The sequence below is a fragment of the Xiphophorus maculatus genome, chromosome 24 (assembly GCF_002775205.1).
Source record: "Xiphophorus maculatus strain JP 163 A chromosome 24, X_maculatus-5.0-male, whole genome shotgun sequence".
Lineage (NCBI taxonomy): Eukaryota > Metazoa > Chordata > Actinopteri > Cyprinodontiformes > Poeciliidae > Xiphophorus > Xiphophorus maculatus.
Genome location: NC_036466.1, coordinates 3,018,391 through 3,035,005, shown reverse-complemented (window position 1 = coordinate 3,035,005; position 16,615 = coordinate 3,018,391). Strand labels below are relative to the sequence as shown.

General features: G+C 41.5%; 1 protein-coding gene across 1 annotated transcript; it reads left to right on the top strand.

Annotated features, from left to right (window-relative positions):
- Positions 1–231: 231 nt before the first annotated feature.
- Positions 232–16,100, top strand: LOC102232715 (copper-transporting ATPase 2-like). Its single transcript, XM_005802580.3, has 20 exons — positions 232–443; positions 6,939–7,704; positions 8,891–9,103; positions 9,175–9,500; positions 9,587–9,660; positions 10,083–10,266; positions 10,373–10,606; positions 11,491–11,582; positions 11,660–11,787; positions 11,858–12,012; positions 12,104–12,238; positions 12,318–12,512; positions 12,920–13,102; positions 13,182–13,362; positions 14,430–14,570; positions 14,640–14,782; positions 14,891–15,094; positions 15,169–15,286; positions 15,369–15,471; positions 15,733–16,100. The coding sequence occupies exons 1-20, from the start codon at positions 306–308 to the stop codon at positions 15,866–15,868; spliced, it is 3,849 nt and encodes a 1,282-aa protein (XP_005802637.2). The 5' UTR covers positions 232–305; the 3' UTR covers positions 15,869–16,100.
- The last annotated feature ends 515 nt before the right edge of the window (positions 16,101–16,615 follow it).

The window sequence follows — 16,615 nt, the reverse complement described above, 5'->3', positions numbered from 1 at the left end:
ATATTTTGTAAACCATGTCGCCTTAATCAGTTAATTGTTTTAACTTTTCTAATCTATGGAAACGCACAATAATGTACAGAAATGACGCTTTAGTTGAGTCTTATTTGGATGCTTCTACTAGTTTCTACGTAAATAAATAAATACGCAGAATATTACGAGAAAAATGACGTACCAAAAGCGCGTGCTCCTCACCTCGTACCTCCGTAAAGCTCTCGCGCCCTCTCTCTCTCTCTCTCTCTGGACTTTTGCCCTCTTTACTTTCTCTGGAGAAAATTAGCCGAACACCAGCTCAGCCCAGCTCCGACATGTTTTCCCCTACGGGGTTGAAAAAGCAGTCCGGGTTCGGTTCCGGGGAGCAGATTTGTATGGTTGAATGTGGCTGTAAGCCGGTGTGCTCCTGTGGCTCTACCTGCGACCCGACACGGTGTGCGGCGGAACTGAAGGTAGGCCTGAGGAACATTTGCACTAATTACTCTCGGAGAACTATTGGAGCAGGTCAGGGGTTTAGATATAAAGTTTTCTTCGGAAGTTTTAACTCGTGAAAGTTATACAACTACTATTAGTTTGTTTTATTTCTAAACAGATAGAACTTGGTGTATTTATCTCTGGAAAAGTGATTTAATTATAAACACCAAAATGTACCTCGTATTACGCCATAAATAATGGATTTCAACAAGAATACAGGTAATAGTCCAGACACCCTACATCCTAATAGCTTGTTTGAAATAACTTCATTGATATGTTTCTTGTAGCTATCACTGTTTGAGGAGTTTCCTGCATGTAGAACCTGTTTCAAGTCATCCTATATAACATCTTAGTCAGTCTTTGACAAGTCCAGGACTTTCTATTTCTTTATTCTCAGTGAATCCTTGGTCGATCCACTGGTATGTTTCAGTCGATTCTACGACACAACTACCTCTGGCATGAGGTTCTTTCGTTTTCTAAAAATGCTGGATTTGGTTTGTGCCACACGTTTCCTCTGTTCTGGGGTTCAAATTGTTCCCCTTATCTGGCCAAAGGACATGATCTTTGGCCAGATACCTGTCAAAAGTTTACATGCAACTTCCTATTGAATTGGATGAGAACGTTTGTCCAAACGTTTGACTGCTAGTGTACATTCTCTGTGATGATAAATCACTGTTTGGAAAGTCTGTCGCACACAACGCTTTGATTTCTGTCCACGGTAAAATCCCAGATGTGACAACGAAGAAAGATTTCAGTTCAACAGCCTCTAGGTTACAGGTTTCTCTGCTGGAATACACTCAAACATTCAACCACTGGCTAACAGACCTTATCTGTTGGGTCCAATGGGTCACTCGGACATCACAAGACATAACATAAATCCTCAAAAGTTCACTAGTTCTAGTTGGAGAGTAAAATAAGGTCATCCCTTTTCCCGTACAACTTCTCTCTGGAACCTGATCTGGTCACTTCTAGGAAAACAAACTTAAATACATGAAACAAAAATCATTCCAGTTGAAGCTTATCTTCTTTCTGAAGTTATTATTCATGAAAATATTATTTGTCTAAATAAGACTTTCTCATCTGGGGTTGTGTAAAACCACATTGTTCATTAAAACAAAACAAACAGATTAGCAACACTTGCCACCAAATATTTCTGTTCCCTTCAGAAGCTGGACCATAATAATTGCAGCTCTAATTTACTGTATGCAATGCATTCCTACCTACCCTGTTTAAAGTACAATACAATACGCAAATGTTAGGTCACATGCTTTAAAAATGTCATGTGTGACACACTTTCATGTCTGGCAGATGTAGCTCAAACTTTTTCATGGTGCTTAAATTACAATTTCAATGCTGTTGTCCAACAGAAACTTGATGGTATAAAAACCATTTCATTGTCTTGCCAAAATCTTGTCATGATCCTCTGGTGTTTGTGTTCAGATGGCTCCTTTCTTTTTGCGCCTTAGATGTTGCCGTTGTAGTTTATTCCACCATCGGTCCAATTACGCAAATTGGAATTTGGTAAAACTGCGACGGAAACATTTGTTACTACTGGCGGAAAAGACAAAGAAGACGACAGTAAGTAGTAGAAGGATGATGGCGCGGCGAATGTTTTTCGACATTCGCGGAATATCGGCAACATTTTGCAGACATTTCTTTTCTCTTTTTATTTTCATTTGTGTACTTATGATTGTTTTCTATTAGACAACTGTTCCCTTCTTTCAGGTTTATCTCTTTATGTAGTCTAGTGATCCTCCCTCCACTAGTTGTCTTCCACACGTTCACACCTGCCAACTTGCTCGTCAGCTGTTTTCATCCTTTGATTCCCTTCTGTCTGCTCTCTCTTCCAGCTGTCTAGTTTTTGTCTAGTTATTTCTCAGATCATCCTCAGTACATACTCTTGCCTCCCCATCACGTTGGTTTTCTCCCCAGTTTTTGCTCTGGGTCCCAAGTCGTCATCTTTGCAAATCTTTTCATTAAACGCCCTACTCTGCAAATTACCTCTGCATTAGAGCCCTCATTAAGCCACTAGTAGTGACAAATCTTATTTGATGCCGTTCATTTTTTGCTCTGGTGAGCTCAGTTACTTCAAAAACAAACATAAAGCTACAATTAAGTTTGTCGTGCATTGGAGATGTTTACACTGACTTCTGTGGAGCCTATAGAAATATAAAAGGTTCTCAGATCATTTGTCTCCTCTGTTGTAATTTATTGTTGTACTTTGAACAGCAAACACGGCATTGTTTGCTTTATTTCACCTTTACTGAATCACATAATTGGTTCCCATCCATGTAGTATTTCTCCTTTTCTTTTCTCTTTTACAGAGCATAATAAATATAGAGACAAAGTTTTGTATCAGATTCGCATAAATTATGTAATGCTGATATTGTTAAATTCCTAAATTGTGATTGTGAGCTATTTTTTTGCATGTTATTTAGAAATGTTGCCAATTTTGGACAGCCTGCACCAAACTCTTCATGGTAATTCAATGGAGTTGGCGTCTCACTAAGTATAATAAATATTGTTGATCAGCTCATTGTGTTGACGTACAGAAAGAAAGAATAAAAAAAATGTTTTGGTTTATGTCGGAAACAGTGACTAAAATCAATTATAAATATTGCAAATGTGCTATTAACTACAGTATTAAATATGATTTTAGTTATACTGTGGTGTAGGTTTGTTAGTGTGCCTGACTGAATGTGAATTTTATTTAGTGGATTTGACAAATTAGTTTTTGTTCTTTTTAATTTCACATATTACATGCTCACATATTGAAATGAAGACATGAATAAAAATATGACTCCATCTTTAAGCAAATTTGGAAATACTCACTTAAGTGTATGCTTGTTGATTTTTGAGGCTGTACAGAAAGTAAAAGTGGTTGAGAAGCACTGCTTTAAATCACTGGTCCAGTTTCCCTGCCTTATCTGTTTGTGTTGCACACAACATGATCGATATTATGTTTGTGCAGCCATAAGCCATCGGTGGTGTTTTCCTGGGGTGAAGGCTACAAATTCATTTATCTGCCTCTATGTCTGAAAAGGGAATTTATTGTCGCTTTGGATAACTGCTTTGGCTTAAAGGCAGTTTATGCCAAGTTTTTAGCTGAGTTTTTATTTATTGAACTGTAGTTGTCAGTAAATTGGTGTTGACTGGATTGCATCATTGTTTTATCCATATTCCACAGTGAGGATACATTTGAGTTATAATCAGCATGGACTTGGCTCTATACTTTAAACAATTGCTGTGAAAATCTTGTTCAGAGATTGCATTGTGCTTAATAAAATGACGTGGTATACACTAAAAACCTTTGACCAGTGGTGATCCGGGAGCTTTTAATAAGGGTTGACTTTTCCCTTCGCAGTAATAAGGTGCCTTTAAGCGGAGTCACGCCATCAGGCTTATGAATCGTGCTGCTCACGAGGTTATTATCCACCCCCAAACTGCCTCTGCGGGGCTGGAGATGACAACCTCCAATTGTGCTGATAGCTGTATAATAAAGACATGTTCTGGACCTGATTTGATTTTTACATTTCAGGCCCAGATTGTACTTCAAAATAGAAATATAAAGTGTTCTGTGGAAACAGAGAAACCATCGGGTTACAGCATAAAGATCTCTAAATTACAAGTGCAAGCCAGAATTTCCACATTTTTATTTTGAAAAGAATTAGTATTGCCATTCTTTCCAGTTCCATATTGTGCAGTACTTTGTATTGGTCCTCCATGTAAAATCTTAGCAAAATATATTGAAGTACATAAAATGAAGACCTCTGAGCAGGGTACCTATCTCTGCATTTTGTTGCTAATTTAGATGCAAACCAACAAGGATCCTGTTGAGAAGAGGTTGGTGTGAGAAGTGTTGTAGTCAAGACCACCTAGCCCGAGACCAAGACGAGACAAGACCAAGACTTTTAGGGTCCGAGACCAAGTCAAGACCAAGACTGAGGGAAGTCGAGACCGAGTCAAGACCAAGACCAGCGCCCCATGCTACATGACACAATAAAATGTGAAATATGATCAAAATTGCTAATCAAATTGATCTGAAAGACTCACATTCCCATAAAAACACCTAGATATTAAATACTTAGAGCTGAAATCAATTTAACCAATATTAAAAGCAGAACAAACTCGTTGTTCTGCTTATCTAAAAAGATAACGCCCTGGGCATTTTGCCCATATCATTCATGCCAGGAATCACCGCTGTCTGCACCATTAAACATAGCAATTGAGGCAATGCCCTGACGGTAAACAATTCTCAACTATGAACACTGACAAAAGAGCAATAAGCAAGAAGTAACCAAGCACAAGGCGCTGCATGAAGCCAGGCAGCACAATGCTGTAGTGTCTGCCATCATGGCAGACATTACAGCTGCCACTGTGAACGAAAACATTCAAAGAGCAATGGGCTTTCGTTCTTGTGTTTTATTTATTTGCTATGTATAAAAGGCGCTGACATTTCTGTATTTTATTTTGTAATGTTGGTTTAGAGAGTATCCTAGGAAGTGACGTAAGTCGGAGTTTAGTGCTGTGCCCTGCTCATGGGAGCAATTTAATATACTTCCGGGTCAGTTTGCTGCGTTCTCAGCATGTGAGACCGCATTCGTGTTGTAGTCTTGAGAAGTGATGCTCCGAGTGTTAAGTTGATGACGGAAAGTAAGTTACCGCATTTAGCGTGCTGTTTATTTACGCTAGATTCAGTTTGTTATATGTTTAAATATATATGTTTAAACTACGGGAGAACAGGTATGCGATGTTGTGGGGCGTTCTGAGCGCTGGGAACTCTGTTGAGCCTGCTCAGCATTCATAGGTTTACCTTAGATCTTATTATTTGTAATTGCATTTCGGCCAGCAACTGTTATTGCTTTCAATTGAGTTATTGCGGCAGATATAGTAATTAAAGGCATGCGCTGCCAGCTGCCGCCGTTGTGTAGGGATTTTATCTGGCCACATGATGGCGCCAAAGTGCCTCTTATGTTAAATCGAGCCAAAGGGCTGTCTGTGCTCGTGTCTTTTCCACCGAAGTTGCGCCTAATGATGTAACCTTTACGTGAATTGAGTTATTTGTGTATGTTGTGGATTTACATGCAAATGTGGATGGTTGAGTTTATTTCTTATTAGATATTTTGTTTGAGTTTGTATTAGTGGAACCTCTATTCCTGTAATACATTAGCCTAATGGCAATTTATTTGTTATTACAGACTACTGGCAACACTGAGCATCACGACGAATAAACCAGTTCGCATCCAAGTCAAGTTTGATCTCATGTCCTCCTTCCTGTATCCTGACCGATACACCATCCTGTTTGCTGCAAATAACCTAAGAACCTAACCTAATTAACATGCTAATTAAATAAATATCAATGTATATAATTAAATAAAATAATGATAGCTCCTACAGTGTACGCAGAGCATTACAAGAACAAAGAACGGCTCTCAGTGTGGCTCCAGTCCTTTCTTCTTAGTAAAGAGAAGTTCAGAAGACTCGGATCGTTCGTGAATGTCACATCACTATATTGCAGACTTTTGAACACAGTGTTGTCCCATACAGGCGACACGCTAGTCAACACCTCCGCAAAATAATTCAGCGCAGTGAGTGACTTTTTTTTTCATCACAAATGCTTATACAGCTAGCTTTGCTAGCATTACCTTTCTTTGAGCTTGTTTTCTAAGTGACAAAAAAAGTTAGACGTCTGTGAAAGCGAAGCTCTGCTGAATTAGCTGTCGCCATCGGATTTCTTATGATTTATACAGCGCATAAATCTACTGCTGATGATTAGACAGACATCAAAGAAAACCACTGCGCATGTCTTGGAGCGCCGCGCGCGAGTGAAAGGTGGGAAAGGGGAGTAACAGAAACACGTAATTGGTACGTCACGTTATTGCTTGGATTTTAATCGGCGCGTTTTGCATCCAGTGAAAACAAACATGTTAACAAATAAACTGCTGTAAGTTTAGTGATATTTCCACAGTTGCGGTCTTGACTGGTCTTGAAATAAAATCCCGAGTCCTCAGCGCCCGAGACCAAATGCGGTAGAGTCCGAGACGAGACCGAGACCATAAAAAAAATGGTGTCGAGATAAAGACCCGTCTCGAGTACTAAAACACGGTGTGAGAGCCTGGGAAGCAGACATTTCAGTGACGGCCCCAGTTGCAACGTCATATAGTTGAAGGATTCAGGAAACAAAAGAACAAAAGTAAACCCAGACAGCTGGGCTACTTTCTGGAGATGGACCAGAAATAAAACAACAAAAAAAAACTTTATGTCTAGCTTCTTGCCTTTTTGTTCTTCTTGTTCCCATAGAGCTGTGAAATCTCAGAAACACTGGAAGCTTAAAACAGCAATGAACGTGTCTGTATTTTACACGTTTGATTCAAAGATTATCTTGAGTTTCCTTTCTTTTTCTTGCTTCTACTTGTGTCAAATGTTTAGTGATAAATAAGTGAGGATTAATGCATTTGCTCTCACCCTTTCAGAAGAATGGCCCTGACGTCAACCCAACAGCCTTTGACAACTTGGCTTACGAGTACGGAAGCCAGAGTGAACTCGACACATCGGCCAAACCGATCTCCAGAATCAGTTTCAAACTTCTGGGTCTCGCCGCTGAACAACAAGCTGTGGAAACCACTCTCGGCCATCTTAACGGAGTCTTTGCCATCATCTGGTCTGTATCAGATAGTTTACTCCAGGTGGACTACAATACCTCCATCACCACAACCAAAGAGATCGCACGGCAACTGCAGACCTTGGGATGTAGAGTTGAAGCGGCCATACGGATTAAAGTGGGCGGGATGCGATGCCAGTCCTGCGTCCAGGCCATCGAGGGACAGTTTGGAGGGCTGCCAGGGGTCTCACACATCCAGGTGTCTCTTCAGGATAGAACAGCTCTAATCGTATATCAACCTGTCCTTGTTACACAGCAGGAACTAAGAGATCAAATCAAAGATATGGGATTTGATGCCACTTTGTTACCTGAGGATTCATCCGACGGCGATCTAAGCTACTGGCAGAGTGACTTAATCGATGCACCCATTCAGACTGTAACTGTCTGGATTGGTGGGATGACGTGCAGATCATGTGTGCAGTCCATAGAGGGCAGGATCTGTCAGATGATCGGAGTGAAATCCATAATGGTGTCGTTAAAGGAAGGGAAGGCAACAATACGCTTGGACCCCAGTCTGACTGATCCAGAGCATATTAGGGCAGCTGTAGAGGAAATGGGCTTTGACGCTTCACTTGAAGGTAAGACGTTTTATCTTTCATTGACAGAATTTCACCACCACAATGTAAGTTCATAGGTCTTAGTCAAAGTCACAAGGCAGAATCTAATGGTTGAGCTTTCGAGGGATGTTGTGTTGGTTCTGTTTCAGTAGAAATGCCTTTCCAATCAATTATCAATTGTCCTGAGGAACAACGGATTAACCTAATGGTGTTAGGGATAAACTCCAGATTTTGAGGTGATGGAAAGGGATCATACCTAAGGAGGAGGACGATTTGAAAGAGAGAGATCCCTCATCATGATCATCTCTTTACGATGATTGTGTGTGATATTTGTTTTCTGTTTCTGTGATGTCCTCAAGTTTGGTTTGGGCTCTGTTTGGTAAATTTAAAAATATCAGTAAAAGAAAAATCCAAAACACTGAGGCCTTCTTTCAATTTAGATTTGGTAAGAACTAGAAATACATTGTAGGTTTGATATTTGCCAGTCAACTGAAGTATATAATTTGGAGTAAAACAACCTGAATGTGTCATGAATCACCGTTACCTCCCCACTGTCTACTTCATGTTATGATTTGCTTAGTCGGTATGTGCATAAAATTTGTTCTTATTTGTAATCAGACAACCTTCAACTTGGTAAATGGAAAACAGATTAAATTTGGTCTATAAGCTCAAGCCTTCTTTGTTCAGAGCAGATGATGGTGATTGAATGTACCTCCTGCTTGTGCATCACAGATTGTCTTTTAAATGCTGCCACCAAAATAATTTCTTCAAGCGTAATCTCTGCCACCGTGGGACACAAAACCTGCCAAGAATATGTGATATAATCTTTAAAAAAAGATCTTATATAGGTTGTTAATTTGATAAAAGTATTAGGTTTGCAGGGTGAACAGTTTAATAAATACCACGTCTAAATAAAAATGTGTCACCTTCCAGAATTAACCATCCAGTTACTTGCAGAAATACTATGAAAGGCTTAAATTTCATCAGGCTTGAGAACACTTTCTTTGATAGTTCAATCCCTACTATTCAATTAGGAAGCCTCATAATTTGCTTATGTTGTGCTGCTCAGATTCTTGGTTGTCTTTTTTTTTTCACTACTTTGTGCTGTCAGAGTTGAGTTTCCCAGTTCAAATTTTCAGGTATTACTGGTTTGAACATATTTTGTATAGACTTCACACTTCCTGAGACGGCTTCATTTTTCTTTCAGAGCCTCTTCAGAATCAGGAAAAACAAGACCTTGCAAACCTGCGCTCAACCAGCAGGCTGGGAATGAGCAACGGTGCTGAATCTCAGGTGACCCCTTCGACCTGCCACATCAGCTCCCCTGAAACGAAAGCAGAGAAATGCTTCCTTCGTGTGACGGGAATGACCTGCGCCTCCTGCGTGGCTAACATTGAGAAACACATCCTCAAACACAAGGGTAAGTTGGAGCAATCCTGCTTCTAAAACGGCGTTTCCATCATTAGTGATATACTTCACTTTATGTTGCAGGAATCATTGCAATCCTGGTGTCTCTGATGGCCGGAAAGGCGGAGGTGAAGTATGATCCAAATCTCATTGATCCATCCGGAGTGACTCAGCTCATAGAAGATTTAGGCTTTGGTGCTAAGCTATTGGAAGACAATGCAGCGGCACACGGGAAGCTGGATCTGCAGATAACGGGAATGACGTGCGCGTCGTGCGTGCACAAAATCGAGTCCAAACTCATCACGACCAAAGGCATCCACTCAGCCTCAGTGGCGCTGGCCACCCAAAGAGCTCACGTCAAGTTTGACCCAGAAATCCTCGGAGCTCGTGATATTGTCAGGATAATTCAGGTGTTCATAATCTAAGGTCTTGTTTTGTGTTTTTGATTGGTTTGAAATGTAACGTATTGACTGGAACTTCTTGTTTGCAATCACAGAGCCTTGGATTTGAGGCCAGTCTGGAGAAAGCTGGGTTCAAAAACAACCTCGACCACTCAGAGGAAATCCGACAGTGAGTATTCTGACTAAAAACTTGTTGAAAAAAAATTGTTAGTTCAAATGGGTAATTATTTTGAAAATTATCTTGAGATTTCCTGAATCTCAAGATAGTTTATTCAGAACCAGAATTTATGATAAAATGTCATATTAAAGAGTGAAAACCCTATTTCAATTCAATTTAATAAATATGTTATTGATCCCAGAGGGAAATTAAATGTCGTAACTGACATTTAATTCAAGATTTTATTTTATTTTTTTAAAGCACCTGTGAGGTTTGTGTTGAAAGTTCGGCCATTCGTCCCTGGTTTAGGCCTTGTAGGAATTTTTAAATCCAATTCTCTAACCCTTCATTCACTGAAAATGTACACTTTTACATCAAAAAACTGAAATACGCATTATAAAGTAGTTTTATATTTTTCTGCTGTTTTCCCCTAGATGGAAGAACTCCTTCCTGCTCAGCCTGGTCTTTGGCCTGCCAGTCATGGGCCTCATGATCTACATGATGATAATGGACATCCAACACAAACAGCACGGAGGCTCCATGCCTGAGGAACAGAATGTGCTGCCGGGTCTTTCCCTCCTCAACCTGGCCTTTTTCCTGCTCTGTACACCCGTGCAGGTACAAGGAAAACAACAGCTCTGCATTTAAGGTTTCTCTTTACATATTTGGCAGCCGATTTTTCCCTTTTAAATCTGCTACGAGGTTCTGGGGTTTCTTTTCTCAGATTTTCGGAGGACGATACTTCTACGTCCAGGCATATCGCTCACTAAAACACCGCACGGCCAACATGGACGTGCTGATCGTGTTGGCCACCTCCATCGCCTACATCTACTCTTGTGTGGTCCTCGTTGTGGCCATAGCAGAGCAAGCCGCCCAGAGTCCCGCCACCTTTTTCGACACTCCGCCCATGCTCTTTGTGTTTATTGCTCTCGGACGATGGCTGGAGCACATTGCAAAGGTTAGAGATAAAAATATATTTTGGGTTTTGCTATCACTGTTGTGTTATGAGCTCAAGATGCTAGAAAACATTCTGAGCATTTTCCCTACTGTTTTTTTTTTCTCTTTACACTTAAACTATGTATGAATGCAATTACTAATGTGATTGTCTTTTCATAGAACGTGCTGTTTTTTCTTTAGAAGATAGTCATTCACAAAACAAATGTGGCCTTTTTTTGTGTCTATTTCTTGATTGTCTTTCCCATAAAAAGTGCCTCATTGTTTCTGTGTTTACCTGTGTGTCTTCCTAGACACACCAGTGGACAAAGCCATTGCTGCCATTAACTTTTTATGTTCTGTTTGGGGTATTTTTTCTAAACTACCCTGTCCCAGTACTGCTACGCTAATTCCTTCTGCTTGCCTTTCCTCTTTGGTCATTCATACCGAGTTTGGTTCTGCTGGGACTACATCACGTACATCAATTGGACACTGCTTTGTCTTGTTCATATTTGCTACCCCTAGTCTTTTTTGGACTTTAAAACAACATTTTGTTGTTCAGTCTCTGGTTGATTGTAAAACACAATTCATATCAACCTAGTTTGTTTTTGCCACCTATTTATATTCCAAATGATTACAAATTTAACTCATTGACTGAGGACGCCCATCCCTCCTCTATTTATAGACTGTTAATGTTAATCTGTGGCATTGTAGTGAAGCTATCAAAAATGTTTGGGAAATATGTATACAGATACAGAATAGACGATGTTCACCAAAAATTACAAATCTGAAATTGAGGAACGCAGACTTTGGTCTGGTGCCCCAATGGGTCAAATCAATTTATATGCCTTAATTTAGTTTAACAGTGAAGCCTTCCTCATTGAGCGGATGTTCATTCTACGTTTTCAGAGCAAAACCTCAGAAGCTTTGGCCAAACTAATGTCACTCCAGGCCACCGACGCCACAGTGGTCACGTTAGGACCCGATCGCCGTGTTGTCAGGTAAGGCCCTCGATATGAAACTCTGCACAGCAATAACCCAGCTGCATAACCTGCAATGATGCATTTGTACTTTGCAGCGAGGAGCAGATAGAGGTGGAGCTGGTCCAGCGGGGCGACATCGTCAAAGTCGTCCCTGGAGGAAAGTTTCCCATTGATGGGAAAGTGATTGAGGGAAGTTCTATGGCGGACGAGTCCTTAATTACAGGTACAGGGAGAACAGTTGTGTGTGCAGGTGTTGTTGCTTCGTTAACACATCGTCATTTCCTCTTTACCAGGTGAGCCGATGCCTGTCAGTAAGAAGGTGGGCAGCTTGGTGATTGCGGGCTCCATTAACGCTCACGGTGCTCTCCTGGTGGAAGCCACGCATGTCGGCGCTGAAACCACTCTGTCTCAGATAGTTAAACTCGTTGAAGAGGCACAAACATCAAAGGTATTACGGTACATTTGAGTTTACCGTGCGACGAAAACTTTTTATACACTTGCTGCTTTTTGCGGGTGTTGTCAATTGTTTTTCTGTGCAGGCCCCGATTCAACAGTTTGCGGACAAAATCAGCGGCTACTTTGTGCCCTTCATTATTTTCGCGTCCCTGCTAACGCTGGTGGCTTGGATTTCTGTGGGTTTTGTCAACTTTGACGTAGTGAAGGAGCACTTTCCGGTATGTGGGATTTTGGATAGTTTCACTTGCCAATACACAAGCAGATTCCACAAATCTCTGTCTTTCGACCTCTGTGCAGGGCTACAACCAGAACATCTCCAAAGCGGAAGTTATCGTCCGCTTCGCCTTCCAGGCGTCCATCACGGTTTTGTCCATCGCCTGCCCCTGCTCTCTGGGGTTGGCAACCCCGACAGCTGTAATGGTGGGAACAGGAGTCGGGGCTCAAAACGGAATCCTCATCAAAGGAGGGGCGCCACTGGAGATGGCGCACAAGGTAATGAACTAACACACGGAAATCTGTGGTGCCAGGATTTGAAGGAAAATAAAAAGTTAGAAAAATCTGTAGCAGGTGGTATCAAAGCCATGGTTTATGCATGGCGTTATATTGAATTTTGTCAGAATCTGGACTGTTTTGGGTTGTTAGGGGTTTTGATTTACTGATTCTGGTTGTTATTATTATTCTGTGTTCCTTAGTCTCTCAATTACATTAGTTAACTTCTTTATCACTAGATCATTTCTCTCATAGATATTCACAAATAAAACTACTGTTTCCCCCCATCTCATCGTCACTGCTTCATTTATGTTTCATTTCAGGAACACATTTTTTGTCTACTTTTTAAATGCTTTTTCTGCTTAAAAAGTATAGTATCCTTGAGTTTTCTCCTCCCTGATTGACTACAGATCGATGTAGTGATGTTCGATAAGACCGGTACGATAACAAATGGCGTACCAAAGGTGACTCGCGTGCTGGTGTTATGGGAAATGGCCCGCATGCCCCTGAGAAAAATCCTGGCGCTGGTCGGCACAGCAGAGGTCTGCAGCGAGCATCCGCTGGGCGCTGCAGTTGCGAAATACTGCAAAGATGTAAGAGGTTTTGCACATGCGCGCCACCCGGCAGCCTGCGTTGCTTCGCGTCCGAATAAAACGTGCGTGCACTCAACAGGAGCTGGGCTCGGTCGCTCTGGGACACTGCCAGGACTTCCAGGCGGTTCCCGGCTGCGGGATCAGCTGCCGAGTGTCCAACGTGGAACATCTGCTGCAGCGGAGCGACGAGGTTTTTTTCCTGCCGGGAGTAACCACAGAAGAAAGTCGGCTTTTGTCTGCCGACGAGCCCACCCCCACAGGTCAGTCCACCTCATTCTGAGGCACAGAATAAGTTCAGTTCCACCTCATTTTTGCACCAAATTTCCACTTATCCTTTATTAAATTACAGAATCAAACTAAAACGTTTTTGTTAGTTCCATACCAGCCACTTTTTGAAACATAAATAGAGATTGAATCAAATATTGTCAGAAAATTTGAACCTTCTTTAAAATAACTAAGATTTGAACTGATTTGTCATTTTTCCCTTCATTCAAATGTTTTAGTAGATGTACCAAACTGTGGTTTTCCTGTTCCATTACACTTGTAGTAGTCAGGAAGGTTATGATCAACTTTAAACCAATTAATTGGCTTTGTGTTGAAATGCCATGTCCGTTTTTCTTCAAGCATGATGGAAATGTCTTTACATTGGATCTGCTGAGGCCTGCTTGGTCTAGACTGATTATCTTCTGCTTTATGAAGGGTTTGTTGTAAATGCTCTTAAATTATGGACTTGTGATTAATTGTCAATTAATTATCAAGGAGAAAATGACAAATATTTGCCATTTCTTTCAAATGTGACCCATGTCCAACTTTTTCAAGGCAGTCTTCAGGGTCAAATTCCAATCTTTTTTACCCTCCCCCCCAAAAAATCTGACCTGTGCCACGTCCATATGTAGAACTAAATCGGACACGCATCCGATTGTTTTCAAAGCGAAGTTTGAGTGGTCATGTCACATTTCATCCGACTTTTTATGTCATTAATGCATCATAATTCTGCACCAGAAGAAGCCAGATGAGGTAAATCCAGACATAAACAATGGCTGAAAATTCTAATTATGAACTTTAGCAGCCTATATAAACTTCAGTACAACTCTGACATTTTTTTTATTTTTATCTCTTGCGAGTAATCCTTCTGTGTGTAGAATGATGGACTTCAAATTTGCCTTATAACCCTTCCCAAATTCATAAACAGCGAAAACTGCTTCTCAAATGTCACCGCTGTTGTCTTTCCACCTTGGTGTTTCATTGGCACACATCTGAATATCTTCATATTATCTTAATTTTGTTTTTAAAATATGCAAATACATTTCCTTCGGTGTGCTTCTAGCTGAGGGGGCATCGTACTCTGTCCTGATCGGGAACAGAGAGTGGATGAGGAGAAATGGCCACCACATCAAAGCGGACGTTGACGCCGCCATGTCAAGCCACGAAACCAAAGGACAGACCGCCATATTGGTGGCTATAGATGGTGAGGTACAGACTAAGGGGCTTCGTCACGTCTTTTTCACCACACTGACTTTGTCTGTGCTTTCCGCAGGCATTCTGTGCGCCATGTTAGCCATCGCAGACACTGTGAAAGCAGAATCAGCATTAGCGGTGCACACCCTGAGCAGCATTGGCATCGAGGTGGCCATGATAACCGGCGATAACAGGCGAACGGCCAAAGCCATAGCAGCACAGGTGAAGCTCTTGTACAGACACCAGCGAACAACTAAACTGTGTACCAGGGTTGTAATAGATTTGGGTTTTTGATTACAGTTAAGTTTTTTTTTTTACACACGACTGCAGGTGGGGATCAGGAAAGTGTTTGCAGAGGTGCTGCCATCGCATAAGGTGGCCAAAGTTCAGGAGCTGCAGAACCGAGGGCGTCGAGTGGCCATGGTGGGGGACGGCGTCAACGACTCGCCCGCCTTGGCCTGCGCTGATGTCGGCATCGCCATCGGCACCGGCACAGACGTAGCCATCGAAGCGGCCGACATTGTCCTGATCAGGGTGGGTGGCCGGCGGTGTGGATTCACATTGGTGGGTTGGAGGGGTCTCAACCTGAGGGTTTGTCCACCCTGCAGAACGACCTGCTGGACGTGGTGGCCAGCATCGAGCTCTCCAAGAAGACAGTGCGTAGGATCAGGATAAACTTTGTTTTCGCTCTGATCTACAACCTGCTCGGGATTCCAGTGGCCGCAGGTGAGGGCTGAAACTGTCTGTCAGAATTCGTGTTCTGGATTAAGTAGAAGTGCAGCGAACTTATCCGACGGTGTGTGTGTAGGTGTGTTTATGCCCGTTGGCCTTGTCCTGCAGCCTTGGATGGGATCGGCTGCCATGGCCGCCTCTTCTCTGTCAGTGGTCCTGTCCTCTCTGCTCCTGAGGATGTGAGTCATAACTACTTGTTTTTATAGTTTTTGTCCTAATTTTGCTACCTTTCCTAGCAAAATTATAATCTAGGTAATTTAGAGGTATTGGAGGAAAGAGGGCTGAAGTGCCAGATTCGCAAAACATTTTAAAATCTACATCATTTTCCTTCAAATCAAAAAATGATGCGCTGCTTTGTGCATCATTTTGTTTACTCTCATTTAAAATAAATATTGTTTTCTCTTCAGTATATTGTGCAATAACAGCCAGTATTTTTGCAGGTATAGAAAGACATCGTTTGAGCTGTACGAGTCCCGTGCCAGAGGCCATATGGGCAGCCTTCGATCATCTCAGATTATCACACATCTGGGGCTGGACGGGCAGCGCCGCAGCCCGGCGCTCCCCAAGACTTTTTGAGCACAGCCGGGCCAATCATGTTGCCCAGGAGCGTCAGAGCTACTCTCTACTGGATCACCGGACGGCAGATAATTCTAACATTTAAAACAAAAATTAATTAAATAAGGGAAATAAGTTCTTAGTTCTTATGTTTACAAGTATACCAATGTACTTCGTTTTGATATTTGACTGTATTTATGTATATACTTTTTTCCTGCTCGTAAAATCAAAATTAAATATTATTCCAAGTGATTTTTCTTGGATTTTTGTTTTTTAAGTAAATAGCAGCCATGTGATTGAACACAGATAACACTAATTTTTGAAAACCACAACTTAACGAGTTACAAAAGGAGAAAAACTTATTTCTTTATCCGATTTTGTACAGACAAAGCACCATGGGTCAGCCTTTACAGAAACGTCCTTTTAATGTTTTTTTTGGCCTTTTAGACAAGTGAAGAAGAAGAGCAGTGGAGAATGCCAAGGATTTTTTTTCCTCCTCCCACTTTTATTTAAAGACCTGCCAGGAATAATTAAAGGAGCGCATTAATCAAAATGTCTGGCTCGTGGATTCTATAGTTATCCTAGAAGAATGAGCTTATTCACTGTGAGTAGACTGCAGGCTTATTAATATGACTCTTGTCTTGTACTCGGACCTCATAATGGGCTTCTTTTTTCACAGCAGCTTGACATGTGTTAGCAGGAAGAGCAGAGGAACACTTCAAGCACAGTCATTAATAACGTTCCTGATTACACATGGTATGGCAAGCC